At 43.0% G+C, this 18,436-nt stretch overlaps 1 protein-coding gene across 1 annotated transcript in view; it reads right to left on the bottom strand.

Moving 5' to 3' along the window:
• The window catches only part of ABCD1 (ATP binding cassette subfamily D member 1), a 97,542-nt gene that overhangs the window by 9,281 nt on the left and 69,825 nt on the right, over positions 1-18,436 (bottom strand). Inside the window, exons 7-9 of the mRNA XM_077478881.1 lie at positions 12,277-12,422; positions 5,192-5,276; positions 3,204-3,329 (exon numbers count right to left, since the gene is read on the bottom strand). Of these exons, the coding sequence (XP_077335007.1) occupies positions 3,204-3,329; positions 5,192-5,276; positions 12,277-12,422 (357 nt within the window). The remainder of the gene's footprint in view (positions 1-3,203; positions 3,330-5,191; positions 5,277-12,276; positions 12,423-18,436) is intronic.

Raw genomic sequence — 18,436 nt, 5'->3', positions numbered from 1 at the left:
CAAATCCAACATTTGTTGTTGGAAAATCCTATCGTGTGTACGGAGCATAAGGCCGCATACACACGGGCGGATTGTCTGTCCAACTTAGTCCGCTGAACCGTGTTTCAGCGGACAATCCGCTCGTGTGTGGGCTTCAGCGGACTTTTTCAGCGGACAGTCTGACGGACTAAGTCTCTTTCGGAATTTCCGTAATTTTGTCCGTCCAAACTTGGTTTTGTCCGTCCAAACTTGGTTTCAGCGGACAGTCCGCTCGTGTGTAGGCAAGTTGGACGGACTAAGTATGGCGCATGCTCAGAAAGGATTTACAAGGCCGAAGGTTGCATTGCAGTGTATTGGACGTCGTATTTCTAGTCCCGTTGTACGTGCTGTATACGTCATCGCGCAAGCTTTCAGCGGACTGTCTGTTCATCGTGTGTGGTCAAGTCCGTTCATTCAAAAGTTGAACGGACTGTCTGTCGGATTGTCTGACGAACTTACCGTATATACTCGAGTATAAGCCGAGATTTTCAGCCTCTTTTTTGAGGCTGAAAGTGCCCCCCTCGGCTTATACTCGAGTCATCGCTGTCTGTCTGCCCGATCAGCGTGTCGAGCAGACAGACAGCGGCCATTCTAGGATTCAAAGGCCGCGCCTCCGCCTTCGCCTGTGATAGGCGGAACACTGAATTTCCCAGCAGCCTGTGTTCCGCCTATCACGGACATCGTCTCATCCTCGTACTACGGACGAGGATGAGACGATGTCCGTGATAGGCGGAACACAGGCTGCTGGGAAATTCAGTGTTCCGCCTATCACAGGCGAAGGCGGAGGCGCGGCTTTTGAATTTTAGAATGGCCGCCGAGGCGCCGACGAAGAGCGGCGATCCTGGCAAGGCACGGGACGGAGGCAAGGCAAGGCAAGGCACGGCACGGGACGGGACGGAGGCAAGGCACGACACGGGACGGAGGCAAGGCACGGCACGGGACGGAGGCAAGGAGGCAAGGCACGGCACGGGACGGAGGCAAGGCACGGGACGGAGGCTCGGGACACAGGTAGGCTGGACACACACACACACACACACACGGACACACACACACAGGGATGGATGGATGGAGACACACACACACAGGGATGGATGGATACACACACACACAGGGATGGATGGATGGAGACACACACACACAGGGATGGATGGATGGATGGAGACACACACACACACAGGGATGGATGGATGGATGGATGGACACACACACACACACAGGGATGGATGGATGGATGGACACACACACACACAGGGATGGACGGACACACAGGGATGGACGGACACACAGGGATGGACGGACACACACACAGGGATGGACAGGCATGTCTCACCCTCGGCTTATACACGAGTCAATAAGTTTGCCAGTTTTTTTGGGGGTAAATTGGGGGCCTCGGCTTATATTCGGGTCGGCCTATACTCGAGTATATACGGTAGTTGGGCAGACAATCCGCCCGTGTGTACGCGGCCATAGAGTTACTAACCTTTAAAATGCCAACCACATATATGCAGTGATGTTTTCTAATGGTTAAAACAATTGCCAATATTTATAGGAGATAAAGGGTGGAGCTTTCAATGTGGTTAGCATATGTGTTGTAAGCAAAGAGGTGTAATTTTTAAGGACGCATTTAATACAGTTCTTGGTATACAATATGGTTATATAAAAAATACATGTTAAAAAATAAATGTTATATACAGTATGTCAAAAAAGTGAGTACACCCTCACATTTTTATAAATATTTTATTCTATCTTTTCATGTGCCAACACTGAAGAAATTACACTTTGCTACAATGTAAAGTAGTGAGTGTATAGCTTGTATAACAGTGTAAATGTGCTGCCCCTCAAAATAACTCAACAAACTCAATTTTCAGAAATGCAGCCCCAAACTTGCAAGGAACCTCCAGCATGCTTTACAGTTGCCTGCAGGCACTCATTTTTGTACCGCTCTCCAGCCTTTCACTAACAAACTAACTGTCTCCTGCTACAGCCAAATATTTCACATTTTTGCTTTGGACAACGTTCTGCTGGGAAACCTTGGCCCCTGCTATTCATATGGATGTTACTTTGACACCACCTACCTAAATATTGTTGGTGACCAAGTATAGCACTTCATGAAAACGGTATTCCCTGATGGCAATGGCCTCTTTCAGTAGGATAATGTGCCCTGCAAAAATGGTTCAAAAACGGTCTGAGGAACACAAGTTCATGGTGTTGACTTGACCTCTAAATGCTCCAGATCTCAATCCAATCCAGCATCTGTGGGATGTGCTGGAAAACCTGTCCTATACTTGGAGACCCCCACCTTACAACTTACAGGACTTAAAGCAGAAGTAAACCCATCCATAAAACGGTTTCATTTCCAGCACGTGTCGGAAATGTAACACTCCCTTTGGTTGTGTTCTCAACCAAAACTGTCAAACCATCCAATGGCTGGTGTCTTTACTGATCACGTGCAGCATCATGGCAGTTGTAGATTAAACAGAGGCAAAGATGGCAGCTTCCTTGGCAGAAAACGATAGGGGGGGGGGGGGGTTTACTTACACATTAAAGGATCTACTATAAACAGCTTAGTGCCAGATACCTTCTGAGGTCTAGTGGAATAACCTACCTTGACAGGGCAGGGCTGTTTTGGCGACAAAAGGGGGACCTACTAAATATTAGGTGGTTGGTTATAAAGGTAAGGCTGATTGGAGTGTACAGATAGAAATTTGAAGTAAAGGCTTGTTCATCTGTGCAGTGTCCTCCAAAGAACGATTTGCGTTCGGATCACTTTTCATAGCCCATTTGACAGGCAGTGAGGTGTGCGTTATATAGCCTGGTCACTGATAGAGTTAACCCTGTAAATGTAATTATCTATCAAACTATCGCAACGCTGAAAACTGGACAATGACTTGGTAATAAAGGGGTATATATGGGCTGGATCTTGCAGCTAGGTGTCGTTTACCCCAGAAGACTGAGGACATCTACTGGTAGAAAGGAATTACTGCGAGGGACAGCTTTAGAGAGGCGTTGAGTATTGCAGCTAGACAAGCTTTATTTTTATTTTTTATTCTGCCAGTGGATCATTTAAAAAAAATGCCCTGGTTTTGCCAGGATAGGAACTGATATGAAATCGTCCCACCAAGGCCACAAACAGCAACAGTCCCTGACTCACAACACATTAATATCCAAACTGTCGAACAGCTTACCAGAGTGAAGGTCTGTGAGTTATAGACAGCAAAGCAATCCCAGCATCCTTTGCCGCTTGGAAGATCTTGCCCTCCACATCAATGCTTACAGCACTGGTGCACTCATCCAGCAGGGCGTATTTTGGTCTGGGGGGGGGAAATAACAGGATTGTTAGAAGGAGTTCATATCAGAGATAAAATTTCATTGACAGTACTTGAATTATTAAGATTGCTGACCTTTTCACTACAGGCACTTCAGGTTAAGACAAACAATGAACTGCTTTTTAAGTAAATTCTAAGACTAAATCATATGACATTATAGTGATCTTTTTGATCATGCAAAAAAAAAGAAGAAGAAAAAGAAAAAAAAAAAACACTGAACACAAACCAGGGCACATCTCAGAATTACCAAATCATGGGATTATTAAAGGATCTCTCACTGTCCTGAATAACAAATTTGTCTTGTTTGCTCCATTTTTTTGAGCTAATAAATGGCTACCAAGAGCACTACTGGTGTTTCATGTCACTGTAGACTGTAGAGCTCGTTCACACTTGCTTGGGTCTCTAAAGAACAATCTGCATTGAGATCACTCTTTAGAGGGCATGGGCAGGCGGTGGGGTGGTGTTGCTTTAACCCCTTGGAACCCTGCACCAGTGCACCGCAACTGCACGTGTTTGCAGAAAGGCCCCGTTCACTTGAAAGTGACAGGGGGAAGAATTCCTGCCACAGCCATGAAACAACATATCATGGCCACGACACCTGTACACCCCCAGCTGCTGAACCACTGGCAATTACAGAATGCTGCACTGTGTCTCTCCCTCCAGCAGCTGAAAGCCGGGTTCTCTCCTTCCTACCGGCTTTCAGCTGCTGGAGGGAGAGATACAAACACAGTGCAGCATTCTGTAAGAGCACTTTCACACTGTGCCGCCACCGACATCAGCGGTAAAACGGTGCTATTTTTAGTGCCGCTTTACCGCCGCTAGTGGGGCCGTTTTAACCCCCGCTAGCGGCCGAAAAGGGGTTAAATCCGCCTGTAAAACGCTGCCTCACTGATTTCAATGGGAAGGAGCGGTGGAGGAGCAGTGAGTTCACCGCTCCAAAGAAGCTGCTGGCAGGACTTTTTATGATGCCCTGCCAGCACAACGATTCAGTGTGAAAGCCCGAGGGTTTTCACACTGGAGTGAATGGAGCAGCTGGTTTAGGGCGGTTTGCAGGTGCCATTTTTAACGCTATAGCGCCTGCAAAACGCCCCAGTGTGAAAGGGGTCTAATTGTCCTCCGCCACACTGATTCAACTGCTGTCCGGGCCCCCGGTATTCCTGGGTCCCGTGGTACCATCTATTGGCGCCCCTGGCTACCATCGCTGGGGTCAGTTGGAAGAATAATGGCCAATTGCTGGTGTCAGTGGAAGGAATAGTACACCATTGTTGGTGTCAGTGGGAGAAATAGTACCCCAAAAGGCCATATAAAGGCAAGCAAAGGACCGCATTGGGCCCAAGGGCCACAGTTCAGAGGTCACTGGCCTGTGCCAAAGTTGTGGCAGAGGCCAGTGGCATGTCTCGGCATGTGTGGGGGATCTGGTACATGTGCAGGCATGCTGTGGGTATCTGCAACTGCCCCCCAGAAATGTGTGATTTAGGCATTCGAGGAGCAGTTTGTGAAATATTGGGCATGCGCACTTCCATTGCATGGTCTAATGCTAGAGATATGGCAGAAGCCTGTGGCATGTTTGGGCATGCATAGGGGATCTGAAGCAGGCATGCCACGGGATCTCCAAAGAGCTAGCAGAGACTCGCCATTTGTCCGCGCATGCACTGGATCGCCAGTAAGGATGGCGGCGATGGAGAAGAGGGACAAAGAAGTAATTGTGCTTCAAGTAAGACAATGCTGGGCTCCATAATCGAATATGTACTGCCAGCTTTACGTGAATGGCGCTGCTTTTCACTTAATAAAATGACATAAATTTAGTTTTGCGGCGCACTCAGAAGTACGATAAAAAAAACACTAACTTGTGATAAAACATGCGGGCCATTCCTACTCGCTGCTTCTCACCCCCAGAGAGAACATCCTTCCAGTCACTCACTGAGGCCCAACCTAGAAATAAACACAATGCAGTCAGCAGAGAATGTCATATCTTCTTATACAAGGACTATAGTCATATTCATAGGGTTTTTTATTGCATAGCTGTTATTTCAAGGCACTGAACCTCATACAAGTCATTGTGAATGTAGATGCAGCTTAGAAGGAGCTCAGAGGAACCCCAAACTGATTTGAAATGCAACCAGATGGCCCCTGAAAGCACACTGCATTTGTTCATCTACACTGGTGCTTACCTAGTAGGGGAGGGGAGGACGTCAGGGGCATTCTCAGCATCCCTATACTGCGAGTGCAGGGTGTGTGACGACGCCTCCCTGTGGGGGCGGTCCACGACGCCTCCCCAGGGGGGCCGATCCATGAAGCATGCACTCATAGAAAGTGGGTGTAAATTCAACGGGCGTCATTCAATAAATTGTGTACCAGCCCTGGATTGCAGAGCAGATTAGTTAGCTGTAAACAGGTGAGTATTGAAGAGTTACTTTTTTCTAATTTAAAAATAGCTTGGTTATTACTTAAAAATATTAAATCTGACTTTCATCTTTCCCTTCTGTATGGAACAGTTTGAATCCCTACCAGTAGGGATGAGTTCAGGCTGATTCAGACAGCCTACCTTACATGCTTGCTTGCAGTCTTCTGTAGAATGTACACTGAGCTGTGCTTGCACAGTGCAGTTCTGACTCCCGCACAGTGCAGGGATGACAGCACTCCTCTGCATGTGCGATAAGTCATCCCACACCAGTGGAAAACTGTCAAGAAGCCATGAAAAGGATGCCAGCACCAGCAAGGGACCTTGTGAGTGTTGGGCCACTGTAGCTGGAGGGTCAGCATTCCTTTAGACACGATTTCTCTTTGAGAGTATCTCAACAAAAATTACATTTTTGTTACAGGGGATGCCAAGAATCTGATCTGTACCTTAGCGTAGACTTCTGGGGAAATCATTGAGCCAATCACACAAGCAGGATCTGTACACCATCTGTGTACAGAATGCCTCCAGGTAGCCATATTGTATTTTACAGATTACAGTGGCTGCAGATTGAAATGTAAAGGTCACTTTTAAAAAACGATCAATTACAATTTGACTTGATTCTCAGTTGTTTTTTTTTGTAGCGCTACCCTTTAACTGAATGCCATTTTGTGTGCACTGTTCACCGTCTATCATTAGCAACTGCCATTTTTTTTCAAAAAAGGTTACTTTAACTTCTTCAGATCCGCGCTATAGCTGAATGACGACTACAGCGCAGACCTACTTTGCCGGAAGTCAACAGACACCCTCCCGTGCCCAGGGCGCATGTGGCGTGCTCTGTGAGACTCAGCTAATGACATCTGATCATGTGATGTAAACAGACTTGGTAATCGGCTATTTTTTCTCCCCGCGCTGACAGCGTGAGGAGAAAAAAAAAGCCGATCACCGGCGGCTGTCAGGGGGACATCAGACCAGATCAAGGAGAGCTGCCGCCAGCTCACCTGTGCCCACCAGTGCCACCTACCAGTGCACAACAGTGCTGCCCACCAGCGTCACCTGTGCTGCCCATCATTGTCACTTACCAGTGGCCATCAGTGTCACCTACCAGTGCCACCTATCAGTGCTATCTATCAATGGTACCTATCAGTGCCGATCAGTGCCACCCATCAGTGCCTATCAGTGCCACCCATCAGTGCCACCCATCAGTGCCGCCTTATCTGTGCCCATCAGTGCCGCCTTATCTGTCCCCATTAGTGCCGCCTTATCTGTGCCCATTAGTGCCACCTTATCTGTCCCCATTAGTGCTGCCTTATCTGTGCCTCTCATTGCCCACCAGTGCAGCCTCATCAGCACATATCAATGGAGAAAAATTACCTGTTTGCAAAATTTTATAACAAACTATGAAACGTGATTCTTTTTTTTTTCCTTAAAAATTTTCCATCTTTTTTTCTTTGTTTGGCAAAATATAAAAACCCAGCTGTGATTAAATACCACCAAAAGAAAGCCCTATTTGTGTGATTTTTCTTTTATAAAAATTGAATTTGCGTACAGTGTTGTATGACCGCGCCACTGTCATTCAAAGTGCGTCAGAGCTGAAAGCTGAAAATTGTTCTGGGCAGGAGGGGGGGTTTAAGTTCCCAGTAAGCAAGTGGTTAAAATTCTTTCCATCCTTTGTTCATCCTGTTGCCATATCAATGCTGCTGATCTTCTGTAGCTTATTTGCAGCCACGTCTCATCTTCATACACTCCAGCGATGGCTGCGTGTCATATCTCAGGACAGGTTTCCTGATGGTGACTTCAGTAGACCATGCCAGCATCATTTGTGTCGAGGTAGCCAATAGTGCTGTCTCCTTTTTCATTTGACAACGCAGGAGCATGACCAGGACATGGCGAAGTGTGCGTCGGAAGGCTTCGCCTGCCTGGATACCGGGCTGAGGCTGCCATTCATCTCACTTCATGCACATGGGTCTTCTTCAGGGTGGCTTTTCCTTTGACAGGACATGGGGACAGAGCGTTGTCACCCTATACGAGGATGGAAAGAACTTCATGGCAAGACCACTAGCTATTATTTTAATAAAAACTAGAGATTTAAACAGATTGAAAATAATATTTATTTATAGTATAAAGCTTATATGAAAATGTAGTGATTGGGTTTACATGTTTAATACACAATGGGGTGGTGTTCTGTCCTCATCCCTGGTACATAAACTGTACTGGTAGTGCTGGGGGTGGCGGGACCCTGAGCACCAGTAGAGTTCTTTTCTGATGTAGCCGCAGTAAGAAGATTGAATCCCTTATATAACCACAAGGCTGGAATATGGACAGGCGGCCGAGGTTAAGAAGATGATAGCGGTATTCAAGGCTAGATTAGAAAGGATCATGTATAATCCCCACTCTGCTCACGTGGGGACAGTAAACCTCCATGCTCTAAGCATAGTCATGTGCAAACCCATTTATTTTTATATCTCATCTCTGGCCGATTCCACCCTTGTTTCACCATATTTTATATTGGAAGCTGGTTCATATATACTGTACACTATATTACCAAAAGTATTGGGTTACAGTTGGATCATTTAGGAAGGAGGACCTGTATAGTGGCACCGCCAAGAGTCATTCACCATCCAAAAACCAGACAACAGCCAATTTCTCCAAACACCTGGCCACCTTCTCTTGAATGGGAATCAGATTGGCATCATATCATCTATATACACGAAAATACCAAAAGTATTGGGACGCTTGCCTTTACACGCACATGAACTGTAATGGCATCCCAGTCTTTGCAGCTATGACAGCTTCAACTCTTCTGGGAAGGGCGTTCACAAGGTTTAGCAGTGTGTCCATGGGAAAGTTTGACCATTTTTCCAGAAGGGCATTTGTGAGGTCAGGTGCCGATGTTGGATGAGAAGGCCTGACACGCAGTCTCCGCTCAAATTCATCCCAACGGTGTTCTATCGGGTTGAGGTCAGGACTCTGTGCAGGCCAGTCAAGTTCCTCCATCTCAAACTTGCTCATCCATGTTTTTATGGACTTGGACTGTCTTTAATTGTTTCTACAAAGTTGGGAGCATGAAATTTGCCAAAATGTCTTGATATGCTGAAACCTCATACACACCATCAGATTTTCTGCAGATTTTTTCCTTCAGGTTTACCAAAACTATGTAGCGCAAGGGCCTGCCTGATTGCATACAAATTGAAACTCCTAAGGTTTGACCTCATATTATATGGTTTTGGGAAATCTGAAGGAAAAAAAACAGCAGAAAATCTGATAGTGTGTATGGGGCTTAAGAGTTCCCTTCACTAAGGGACTACATTCAACTAAGGGGCCAAGACCAACCAATGAAAAACAACCCCAAAAGCACCCCAAACTTGCTCATCCATGTCTTTATGGACTGTGCACTGGTCTAAATTATTTGGGTGGGGGTTACGGTGTGGGGTCGTTTTTCATGAGTTGGGCTTGGCCGCTTAGTTCCAGTAAAGGGAACTCTTTAGGCGTTGGCATACCATGAGATCTTGGACAATTTCATGTTACCAACTTTGTGAGATCAGTTTGGGGATGGCTCCTTCCTGTTCCAACATGACTGGTCACCAGTGTACAAAGCAAGGTCCATAAAGACATGGATGAGCAAGTTTGGGAGGAGGAACTTGACTGGCCTGCACAGAGTTCTGACCTCAACCCGATAGAACACCTTTTGGAATGAATTAGAGAGGCGACTGCGAGCCAGGCTAACATCAGTGCCTGACCCTCACAAACGCGCTTCTGGAAGAATGGTCAAACATTCCTATAGACACACTCCTAAACCTTGTGGAAAGCCTTCCCAGAAGAGTTGAAGCTGTTATAGTTGCAAAGGGTGGGCCAACTCAATATTGAACCCTACGGACTATGACTGGGATGTCATTAAAGTTCATCTGCGTGTAAAGGCAGGTGTCCCAATACTTTTGGTAATATAGTGTATATAGATAATATGATGCCAAGCTGATTCCCATTCATGAGAAGGTGGCCAGGTCTTTGTAAAAATTGGCTTTTGTCTGGTTTTTGGATGGTGGTAGACTCTTGGCGGTGTCACTATACAGGTCCTCCCATCCATAAATGATCCACCTGTAACAGGATTGTCCATATTCCCCATTTCTACTCTAACACCACTATTCCAATGGTTCAAGTCATTGGCAAAAGGCGTCCAATGGTGGCCATATGATTCAATAAATTACTGCTTCCATTCCAATCGATCTCTCCCAAAAGAAATAATCAATCTATAGTCGACATTCCAATCAATCAATATACCACACATGGCTAAATGGATACCCATAGTTAGAGAGGAACTTCAGCTGCTAATTTTTAAAATCTGGTACTTACCAGTGACCCTAAAGCCCCCTCAGAAACCTTCATCCCCCAAAGTGATACCCAATCATATTAAGAGCCTTCCATAATTTCAAAACATTTTATATTCCCATACTTTTATTGTAGGCGTATTAATTCAATTTTACTGCTGGGGCACAGAAAGGGTTGGAAGAGTTGGTTACTGGGCCCTGGTCTCGAGTTGGCTGACTATTCCCCTGGATGATGCCTCGGTGTCCTTGGAGGCTGCCTGTGTTGGCTCATATGAAACACTTTCTCACCTAGTCTACAGGGGTTTGAGTGCTCCCTATGCTATGCATTGCCATCTTCTATGCGGTCAGTAATCAGGGCATGGTCTGTGGCACAAGGGCTGAGGCCATTTAGTCCGAACAGGTACCCCCCCCCCCCCCCCCCGATCTACCTTTGTGGAGAAACCCCAATCTCACAGATTTTTTGGACTACCCTGACCCGATAGTTTGGACTAAATTTGGTGTCAAGACCTTACACCATATTGTACTAAATGGCACCCTGATTAGTGGGACTGTTTTAGCAGTCCCACTATTGTTATTCGTTTTTTTATTTATCATCATCATCTTTTTATTATTCCGTACGTTTTTTGGCTCTGCGTAACTTCTGCATACTTTCAGCTATTAAAGCCATTCGACTTTTAAAATGTTCAACTCTTTCAGCTGATGTGTGGACGTCTTCAACTTTTTTTCTACTATTTCTACTTTTTAAAATATAAAGCTTTTTAACACTTTTTTTTAAACATTGAAGTCAATGCTTAAAATCTTCTTCCGCTACCAAAAGTTTCAGCTCCTTCATACTTTCATCTAAAATGTTCACAAAATATTCTGCTCTCTGGCTATATCTTTTCAGTTTGATATCTTTTACAGTTTTTGTGAAACAGCTGTTTAAGTTTCGTAATCATTTCAGAAAATGTCATTAAAAATTTAGGGCATCCAGGCTTTTGTTGTCTGTTTTGTTTCCATGGTTACCAACGCTTCTTATACACAGTGATGGGCAGTGGGGGAGAGCACAGACACACCATGTACTGATTTATAATAGAGGAATATGAGGGGGCAGTTTTGATGCTATTCAGCATTCCCACGCATTTTCTCCAGGAAATGCATTTTCTAGTGACTTTTGATGACTTAAAACAATGCTATGGCCTACCCAACTCACACTTCTTTAGATACATTCAACTGAGGCATGCTTTTTGCTCACAATTTGGCGGGGTACCTATTAACCTTGAACCCAGTGATTTGGAATTGCTGACACGCAGTGACTCTCTAGTTAAACCTGCCTCTACTATATATATAGAGATCTGTTTCAGAAGACGGTCCTTCTGATGGACAGATGCAGATTGGTCTGGGAGATAGTGGCTCCAGGGTTAGACAGGGATGACATGTGGGGGGGGATGTACTTCAGTGCCTAGTCTCTACTAGAGATCGCCTGATTCAGTACAAATTTCTACACAGAATATATCTTACCTCAGCCAGACTGGCGAGGATGTTTGGGAGCCAACACTCTCTATGCTGAAGATGCTCTGTACCCCTTGCAAACTTTATGCAGGTATTTTGGGATGGTCCTCATATTAAATTCTACTGGCGAGACATAGCACACTGTATAAGATCGGTCACTACAATTTCAATTCCTCTGTCAACTGAGGTATGCCTGTTACACCTGGTTGAGCCGTTGGCAACTACCAGGGCTACAAGAACTCTCCTCACCCTTCAGCTATTTTACGATAAAAAGTGGATTATCCTCTCATCGAAAAGTTCTTCTACCCCAACTTTGGCATCCTGGAAATTGCTGGTCAATGAGGCAGAACCTTTTTACAAGGCAGTCTACCTGAGTAGGGGGGCTTTGACACAATTTGACAAAGTCTGGGGAGGTTGGATGGCATCTGTAGGAATCAGATTAAATTTAAAAAAAAAAGATATCGTGGTTGGTCCTTGGTATGGAATATGAAAACAAACGGAAGGGTTCCTGAGGTTATGGGCGGTTATAGACTGAAGTCAGTGGAGAGATCCCTTGCTGAGCAAAGTAGATTTTGCCCCATGTGAAAGGGGCCTTACAGAACAAAAGAAAGCAAATAAGACAAGTTCACTATTAAGGCTTGCATTACACTGTAATTAAAAAAAACATCCAGTGGAGGGTGACAGATGACAGATTATTGTGTACCGAGTGCATCCTCACCTCCTTCTCTCGGCACCAGGTAGTTCAGGTTCACTAATTTCAGGATGGCTTCCAAGTCATTGTCTGTGAAGTCTTTGAGCCTCATGTCATCTACAGTGTCAGGGTAAATCACCTGATCACGAAGGGTGCCCACGGACATGTAAGGCCTGAAAAAGCAAAGGAAATGTGTTACTCGGATTAGTAAATATGTGAACGAGCCATTTGCTCAACAAATCTCATCACAAAAACACCACATTGAAAGGCAGGGTAACCAAAGTCAGAGTTATACAAATATTATGGCGCTCAGAAAAACACACCCGCCTACCGCATTTTTCAAAGATAGAAAAAACTATATATATATACACAGTATTTAAAAAGTAATACAAAAAAATTAATGACAATACTATAAGTATAATCAAAACAATACAGTACACAAGGGGAATGGAGGAAAGGGGAACAGAAAAATTCTTTTTTCTTTTTAATCCTTTTTCCAAAAAAGAAATGAATTCTTCATTGAAAGGTAACAAACAGTCCAAGCCCGGCAGCCGTCCGGTGGAAACTGAAATGGGTTCCCAATTGACACTGTAGAAAAAGAAAAGAGGCGCCTCTGGGTGTAGACTATAAATATTATATTTAATAGAAACGTGGTTAAAATCACTCACATTGTAATAATGATAATCAGGTGATGTATAGATCCCATAAGAACGGAGGGAAGAAGAGCCTCAATGTGTAGTCAATGACGGGAATGACTACACAGTGGAAATCGGTGGATATCGGGAAAGACTGAGTAGAGCCGAGTGGAGGTCTCTGAACAGAGAGAGTGTACCATACAAAGACCACATGGGATGGAGAGGTGGCCCCTCTTTTCACTGTCAGAAAGCAAGAGGAATTTGGGAGGAAGCTGAAGATTAAAAGAAAAAAAAAAAAAAAAAAAGTTTCTCCTGCATCTGGAAACCCTGGGACGGCAAGAGGACCGGTGGTAAAATCACCCTGTTCTAGCTTAAGCCCCGGTCCTATGAAAAAATGTGTAATCCACATAGGGAACGGAGAAGATAGGCAAAAAACAGAAAAACAACAATGTACTAAAGGGCATCAAACGGAGACTAAGGAAAAAAAGTCAGAACAAAATATATATAGAAATAAGCATACTTTCAGAATCCAGAATAGAACAGGATCTTGACCTAGACCTGGGGACAGAGGAGGAAGAACAGCAGAGGACAGCCCAACTGCCAACAAAAATAGATATGGAAGCCATGTTTGCAGCCCTGGGAAATTCCCTAAAAACAGAAATGGCAATAATTCACAAAGATCTAGGTCACATGCTTACAAGAGTAGAGGAAGTGGGGAAAAAAAAACAGACCACCACGCAAACAAAAAAACTAAAAGGATAAATAAAATCTTTAAAAATAAAACAACAGGTACAGACTTATAGGTAAGAAGATCAAGTAAATAGAGACAGAAGGAAATATGTAAGAATACGAGGCCTTCCCGAACCCACCAAGACAAAAGATTTTACAGAAATAACAATGCTTTTGAACCCAATACTTAAAGAAACAAACCCAATAAAAACCGAAAGAGAATAAGAAGACCAAAAGGAATTCCGATTCAAAGTCCAAGAGACATAGTTAGATTTGACAATTGGCAGGAAAAAAAACAAATATGTGGAAAAATGAAGGATAAGTCACCAATTAAATTTGAGGAAAAGACTATACAAATTTTTCAGGGCCTCTAACAAGAAACCTTAAGAGGAAGGACGTTAAAACCTCTATTGAAGGTACTACAGGAACAAGAAATCCAATATAATTAGAGCTTCCCCGCAGGTTTGATTGCTAGGAGAAATGGACATACTACTAAACTTAGGTTCATAGAAGAAACTTGATTTTTGTAAAAATTGGACAATCCAATACCGGACAGTACAAGGGAAACAACTACACAGGAAGAAGAGCAGTGGTAGTTGATCCCTAGGAAAAATATAACTAGAGCAACAACAACAAAACTAACCTAATATATGGACTGGGGGAGAGGGGAGGGCGGACAGAAGAAAAGAGAAAAAGATAAACAGAGAGGGGATGTAAGGCAGCAGGCCCTGGAATCTCCTCTCCGACAGTAGGGGAGGTGGAGCTACAGTGCTAGACAGAATTCCACTTCAGGCCTGAAAGTGCAGAGAGGCAAGGGAGTCCCTAAAAAATTAGTAATCTGCTCTAAGACCATGAGGTCAAAATACCATGTGGGGGCAACGATATGGTTTGTAGATGTATATGTGCTGGTCGTCTCTCAGGTGCTGGCTGGGGAGGGTCCCCTTCCTCCTCCCGTCCCTGCCGTGGGGGCCCCTGACCCCCCTTTTTTGGGGGGGGGGGGGGAGCAGGTAGAGAAAGAGGAGGAGAGTGGAGAAAGGAAAAAATAAATGGTGTGAATTTTATGACATACAAGGTAAGAGGCTTACATTCCCCAGAAAAAAGACATGTTAAGGGAATTAGAAAGGCACGCTGCAGAAACAATATTCATACAGGGAACACATATAGCACAAGACACAAAATGCTAAATTATATTCAAAGGCTATCCCAACAGTTTTATGGAGATTCTCCAAGTAAAAAGGAGTAACCATTGGGATAGGGAAAAAGGTTAGCTTAATTTTTGAGGAGAGGAAGATAGATCCAGAAGGTCGTTTCCCTTTCTTGAAAGGCGTCTTACAGGGGGTGAAGTATACTCTTGAAAACATATACTGCCCCAATAAACAGCCAAAAAAAATATTTAAAAGGGTTTATGAAGGTGTTAATGTTATTTAAACACCTACCTAATTTTGGCTGGGGATTTAAACATTTGCATGGACCATAAACTAAATTGAACGTCGGGTGCACTGAATAGAGAAAACAATTAAAATTGGTAAAGAAAAAAAATGCGTGATTGCCAGCTTGTTGATGTCAGGAGAATACAGTATCCAAGCACAAAAGACTATACATATCACTCAGCAGTGCACGACACGTACTCCAGGTTGGACTATATACTCGTTGAGCACGGTCTATTGGAATATATAGTTGAAACCTCAATCGGAATAACATCGATTTCAGACCACGCACTGGTAATGATGAAGTTGAGGTTTAATGAGATAAAATACAGGAAAGGTACATGGAGGATAAACAAAGATCTGATAGAAGAAATAGAAGTACGAAAAATAATAATAAAACAAAAATTGAACAATTTGTTATGCTCAACGAGACGCCAGAATTAACAAAGGCAACAATATGGGAAGCTCATAAGGTATACATCATGGGGAAGTTGATCTCTATAGGGGCAGGAAAATAGAAAGAAAGAGCAGGCACTATGAAAGTAATAATAAAAAAAGTATATGAATTAGAACAAAAGACATAAAATGCAATTAGAGGCTGAAATTCAACAGGCACTAATTATAAAAAGAGACCAACTAAAAAGGACTTAATGGGACAGGAAAAAAGAAAAATATTCAACAGTTTTGCAAAGGAAAGATATAAATGGGGAAATAGACCTGGGAAACATCTTGCAAAAAACCTTACGAAATAAAAAAAACCTTTAAATTATATAGAAAAAATAAAAAATGAGAAGGGAGAGATGATGCATAAAACAACAGATATTGCAAAGGCCTTTCAAACATATTATAGTGTTTTATATGCGGTCAGAAACAAAGAGATACGAAAGGATGATAAAATAAGAAAACTAAAAATACAGGAATATTTAGTAGATGCCAAATTACTGAAAATTGCAGCAGAGTTCGAACCAATTACACAAGAGGACATTAGAAAAGCATTAAAGGAAACACGATCATGGAAAAGTCCAAGTCCAGATGGATTTACGATAAAATATTACAAAAAATCCAAGGAACTAGTGCCAAAAATCTGTGATTATTTGAATAAAATAGGGGAGAATGAAGAAATAAGGAAAGAGTCACTGCTGGCCCATATTACAATAATACCCAAAGAGGGAAAGGATGGAACTACCTGCTCCAATTCTAGGCCCATATCTTTGTTAAACACAGATACAATGCTATACGCAAAAATTCTGGCAACAAGATAAAAAAAATTGATGCCAGAATTGATAAACGTAGATCAAACAGGATTCAAACCAGGAAGAGAGGGTAGAGATAACAGCATAAGAACAATGTTAATGCTGCAGAAAGGAAAAAAACAGGGCGTCCCCAGCATTACTCCTGTCAATTGATGTGGAAAAAGCATTTGACAGGGTAGACTGGGAATCAATGATGGACGCTCCAACATTTGGGCATGGGATCAAAAATGATGCACTGGATTAAAAATTTGTATAATCATCCAATGCCAAGGGTTAGGGTGAATGGAAGTCTGTCGCCACCTTTTGAAATGTTCAACGGAACAAGACATGCATCCCCGCTCTCACCACTTCTATATGTGTTATCATAAGGTGGCGGCATATGCAGATGACTTTCTACTATATGTAACCAAACCTAGGCTGACACTGCCTAATGCAATGAGAAAATTAAAAAAATATGCAGAACTTATGAACTTCAAGATTAAGCCAATAAAAACACAAATAATAAATATAGAAGTAGATAAAAAAAAAAAAAACAAGCATCAAAAAGGGAATTCCCATTTACGTGGGCAGGTAAAGAACATATTTGGGAATTAAACTGACATCCACCCTTGAGAAGCTATATCAGGCTAACTACATTCCATTACTCAACTGCATGCTGACCAGCTGCCGCAGTTGTACTGCGGCAGCATGGCTCGGCTGCGCAAATCGCTGTTATGCTACGTTAGTAGCATAAACAGCCACTAGGGGGCACGCGTGTGCCCCCCCCCCCCGCTCGCTCCCTGAGCCAATGCGAGTGCCCGGCGGTCTCGATCGCCGTCAGGCTTTCGCGATCGCTCGGGGCACGCGGAGAAGCGGGAGCTGTGTGTGTAAACACACAGTTTCCAGTTCTCTGAGCAGTGAACTGACAGATTGTCTGTTCATACAGAATATGAACAGCGATCTATTAGTTTCCCTGCACAGTCCCTTCCCCCTTTCAATTAGAACACTCCCTAGGTTACATATTAACCCCTTCACTGCCAGTGGCATTTTTACAGTAATCAATGCAATTTTAATCGCACTGATCTCTGTATTAATGCCAATGGTCCCAAAAATGTGTCAAAATTGTCCGATGTGTCCGCCATAATGTCGCAGTCACCATAAAAATTGCTGATCGCCGCCATTACTAGTAAAAATAAAAAAATATTAATAAAAATGCCATAAAACTATCCCCTATTTCGCAGACGCTATAACTTTTGCGCAAAGCAATCACTATACAATTATTGCAATTTTTTTTACCAAAAATATGTAGAAGAATATGCAGTGGCCTAAACTGAGGAAAAAAATGTTTTTTTTTAATATATATTTTTTGGGGATATTTATTATAGCAAAAAGTTAAAAATAATGTGTTTTTTTCAAAATTTACGCTTTTTTTTCTTTATAGTGCAAAAAATAAAAAGCACAGAGGTGATCAAATACCACCAAAAGAAAGCTCTATTTGTGGGAAAAAAAGGACCCGCTTTTTGTTTGGGAGCCATGCCGCATGACCACGCAATTGTCAGTTAAAACGACGCAGTGGCAAATCGCCAAAAGGTCTTCGGCCAGCCAAATGGTCTGGGGCTTAAGTGGTTAAATTAAATTAGAGATAAGAAAAATTTCGACAAGACCTTTATTTTGGATGAGTAGGATAAATATCGTAAAAACGGTGATCCTACCAAAAATATTATACAAGTTCCAAATGTTAACGATAGCAATACCACAACTTTTTTTTAGAATAATAAAAACAATCATGTTAAAATACATAAGGCAATACAAAATATCTAGAGTAAATTTTGCATTATTTAGTAGAAACAAAAAATATGGAAGCTTAGCAGTACCAGATATAATACTATAAAGCAGTTATAATGGCACGCAGGGTGGAATGGGCAAACGCAAACCGTGAAAAGAGGTGGGTCAGGATGGAAGACACTTTAAGCACAACACTTTTGCAAAAAAAAAAAAAAAACATTTAGTTACCACAGAAATTTAGAACATTAGGCACAGAATCACATGAATTGACTAGGAACGTATTTAAAACATGGGACTTAATATACCACCAGGGAAAATGGAAATATAATCCACCCTTCATTTCACTTCCAGGTACAAATTTTTTTTATTCCAGGGAAAG

The sequence above is a fragment of the Lithobates pipiens genome, unplaced genomic scaffold (assembly GCF_037356315.1).
Source record: "Lithobates pipiens isolate NorthernLeopardFrog02 unplaced genomic scaffold, aLitPip1_a1.2 Scaffold_1, whole genome shotgun sequence".
Taxonomy (NCBI): Eukaryota; Metazoa; Chordata; class Amphibia; order Anura; family Ranidae; genus Lithobates; species Lithobates pipiens.
The sequence above is the reverse complement of the archived record's forward strand: the minus strand, read 5'-3'. Positions and strand labels throughout refer to the sequence as shown.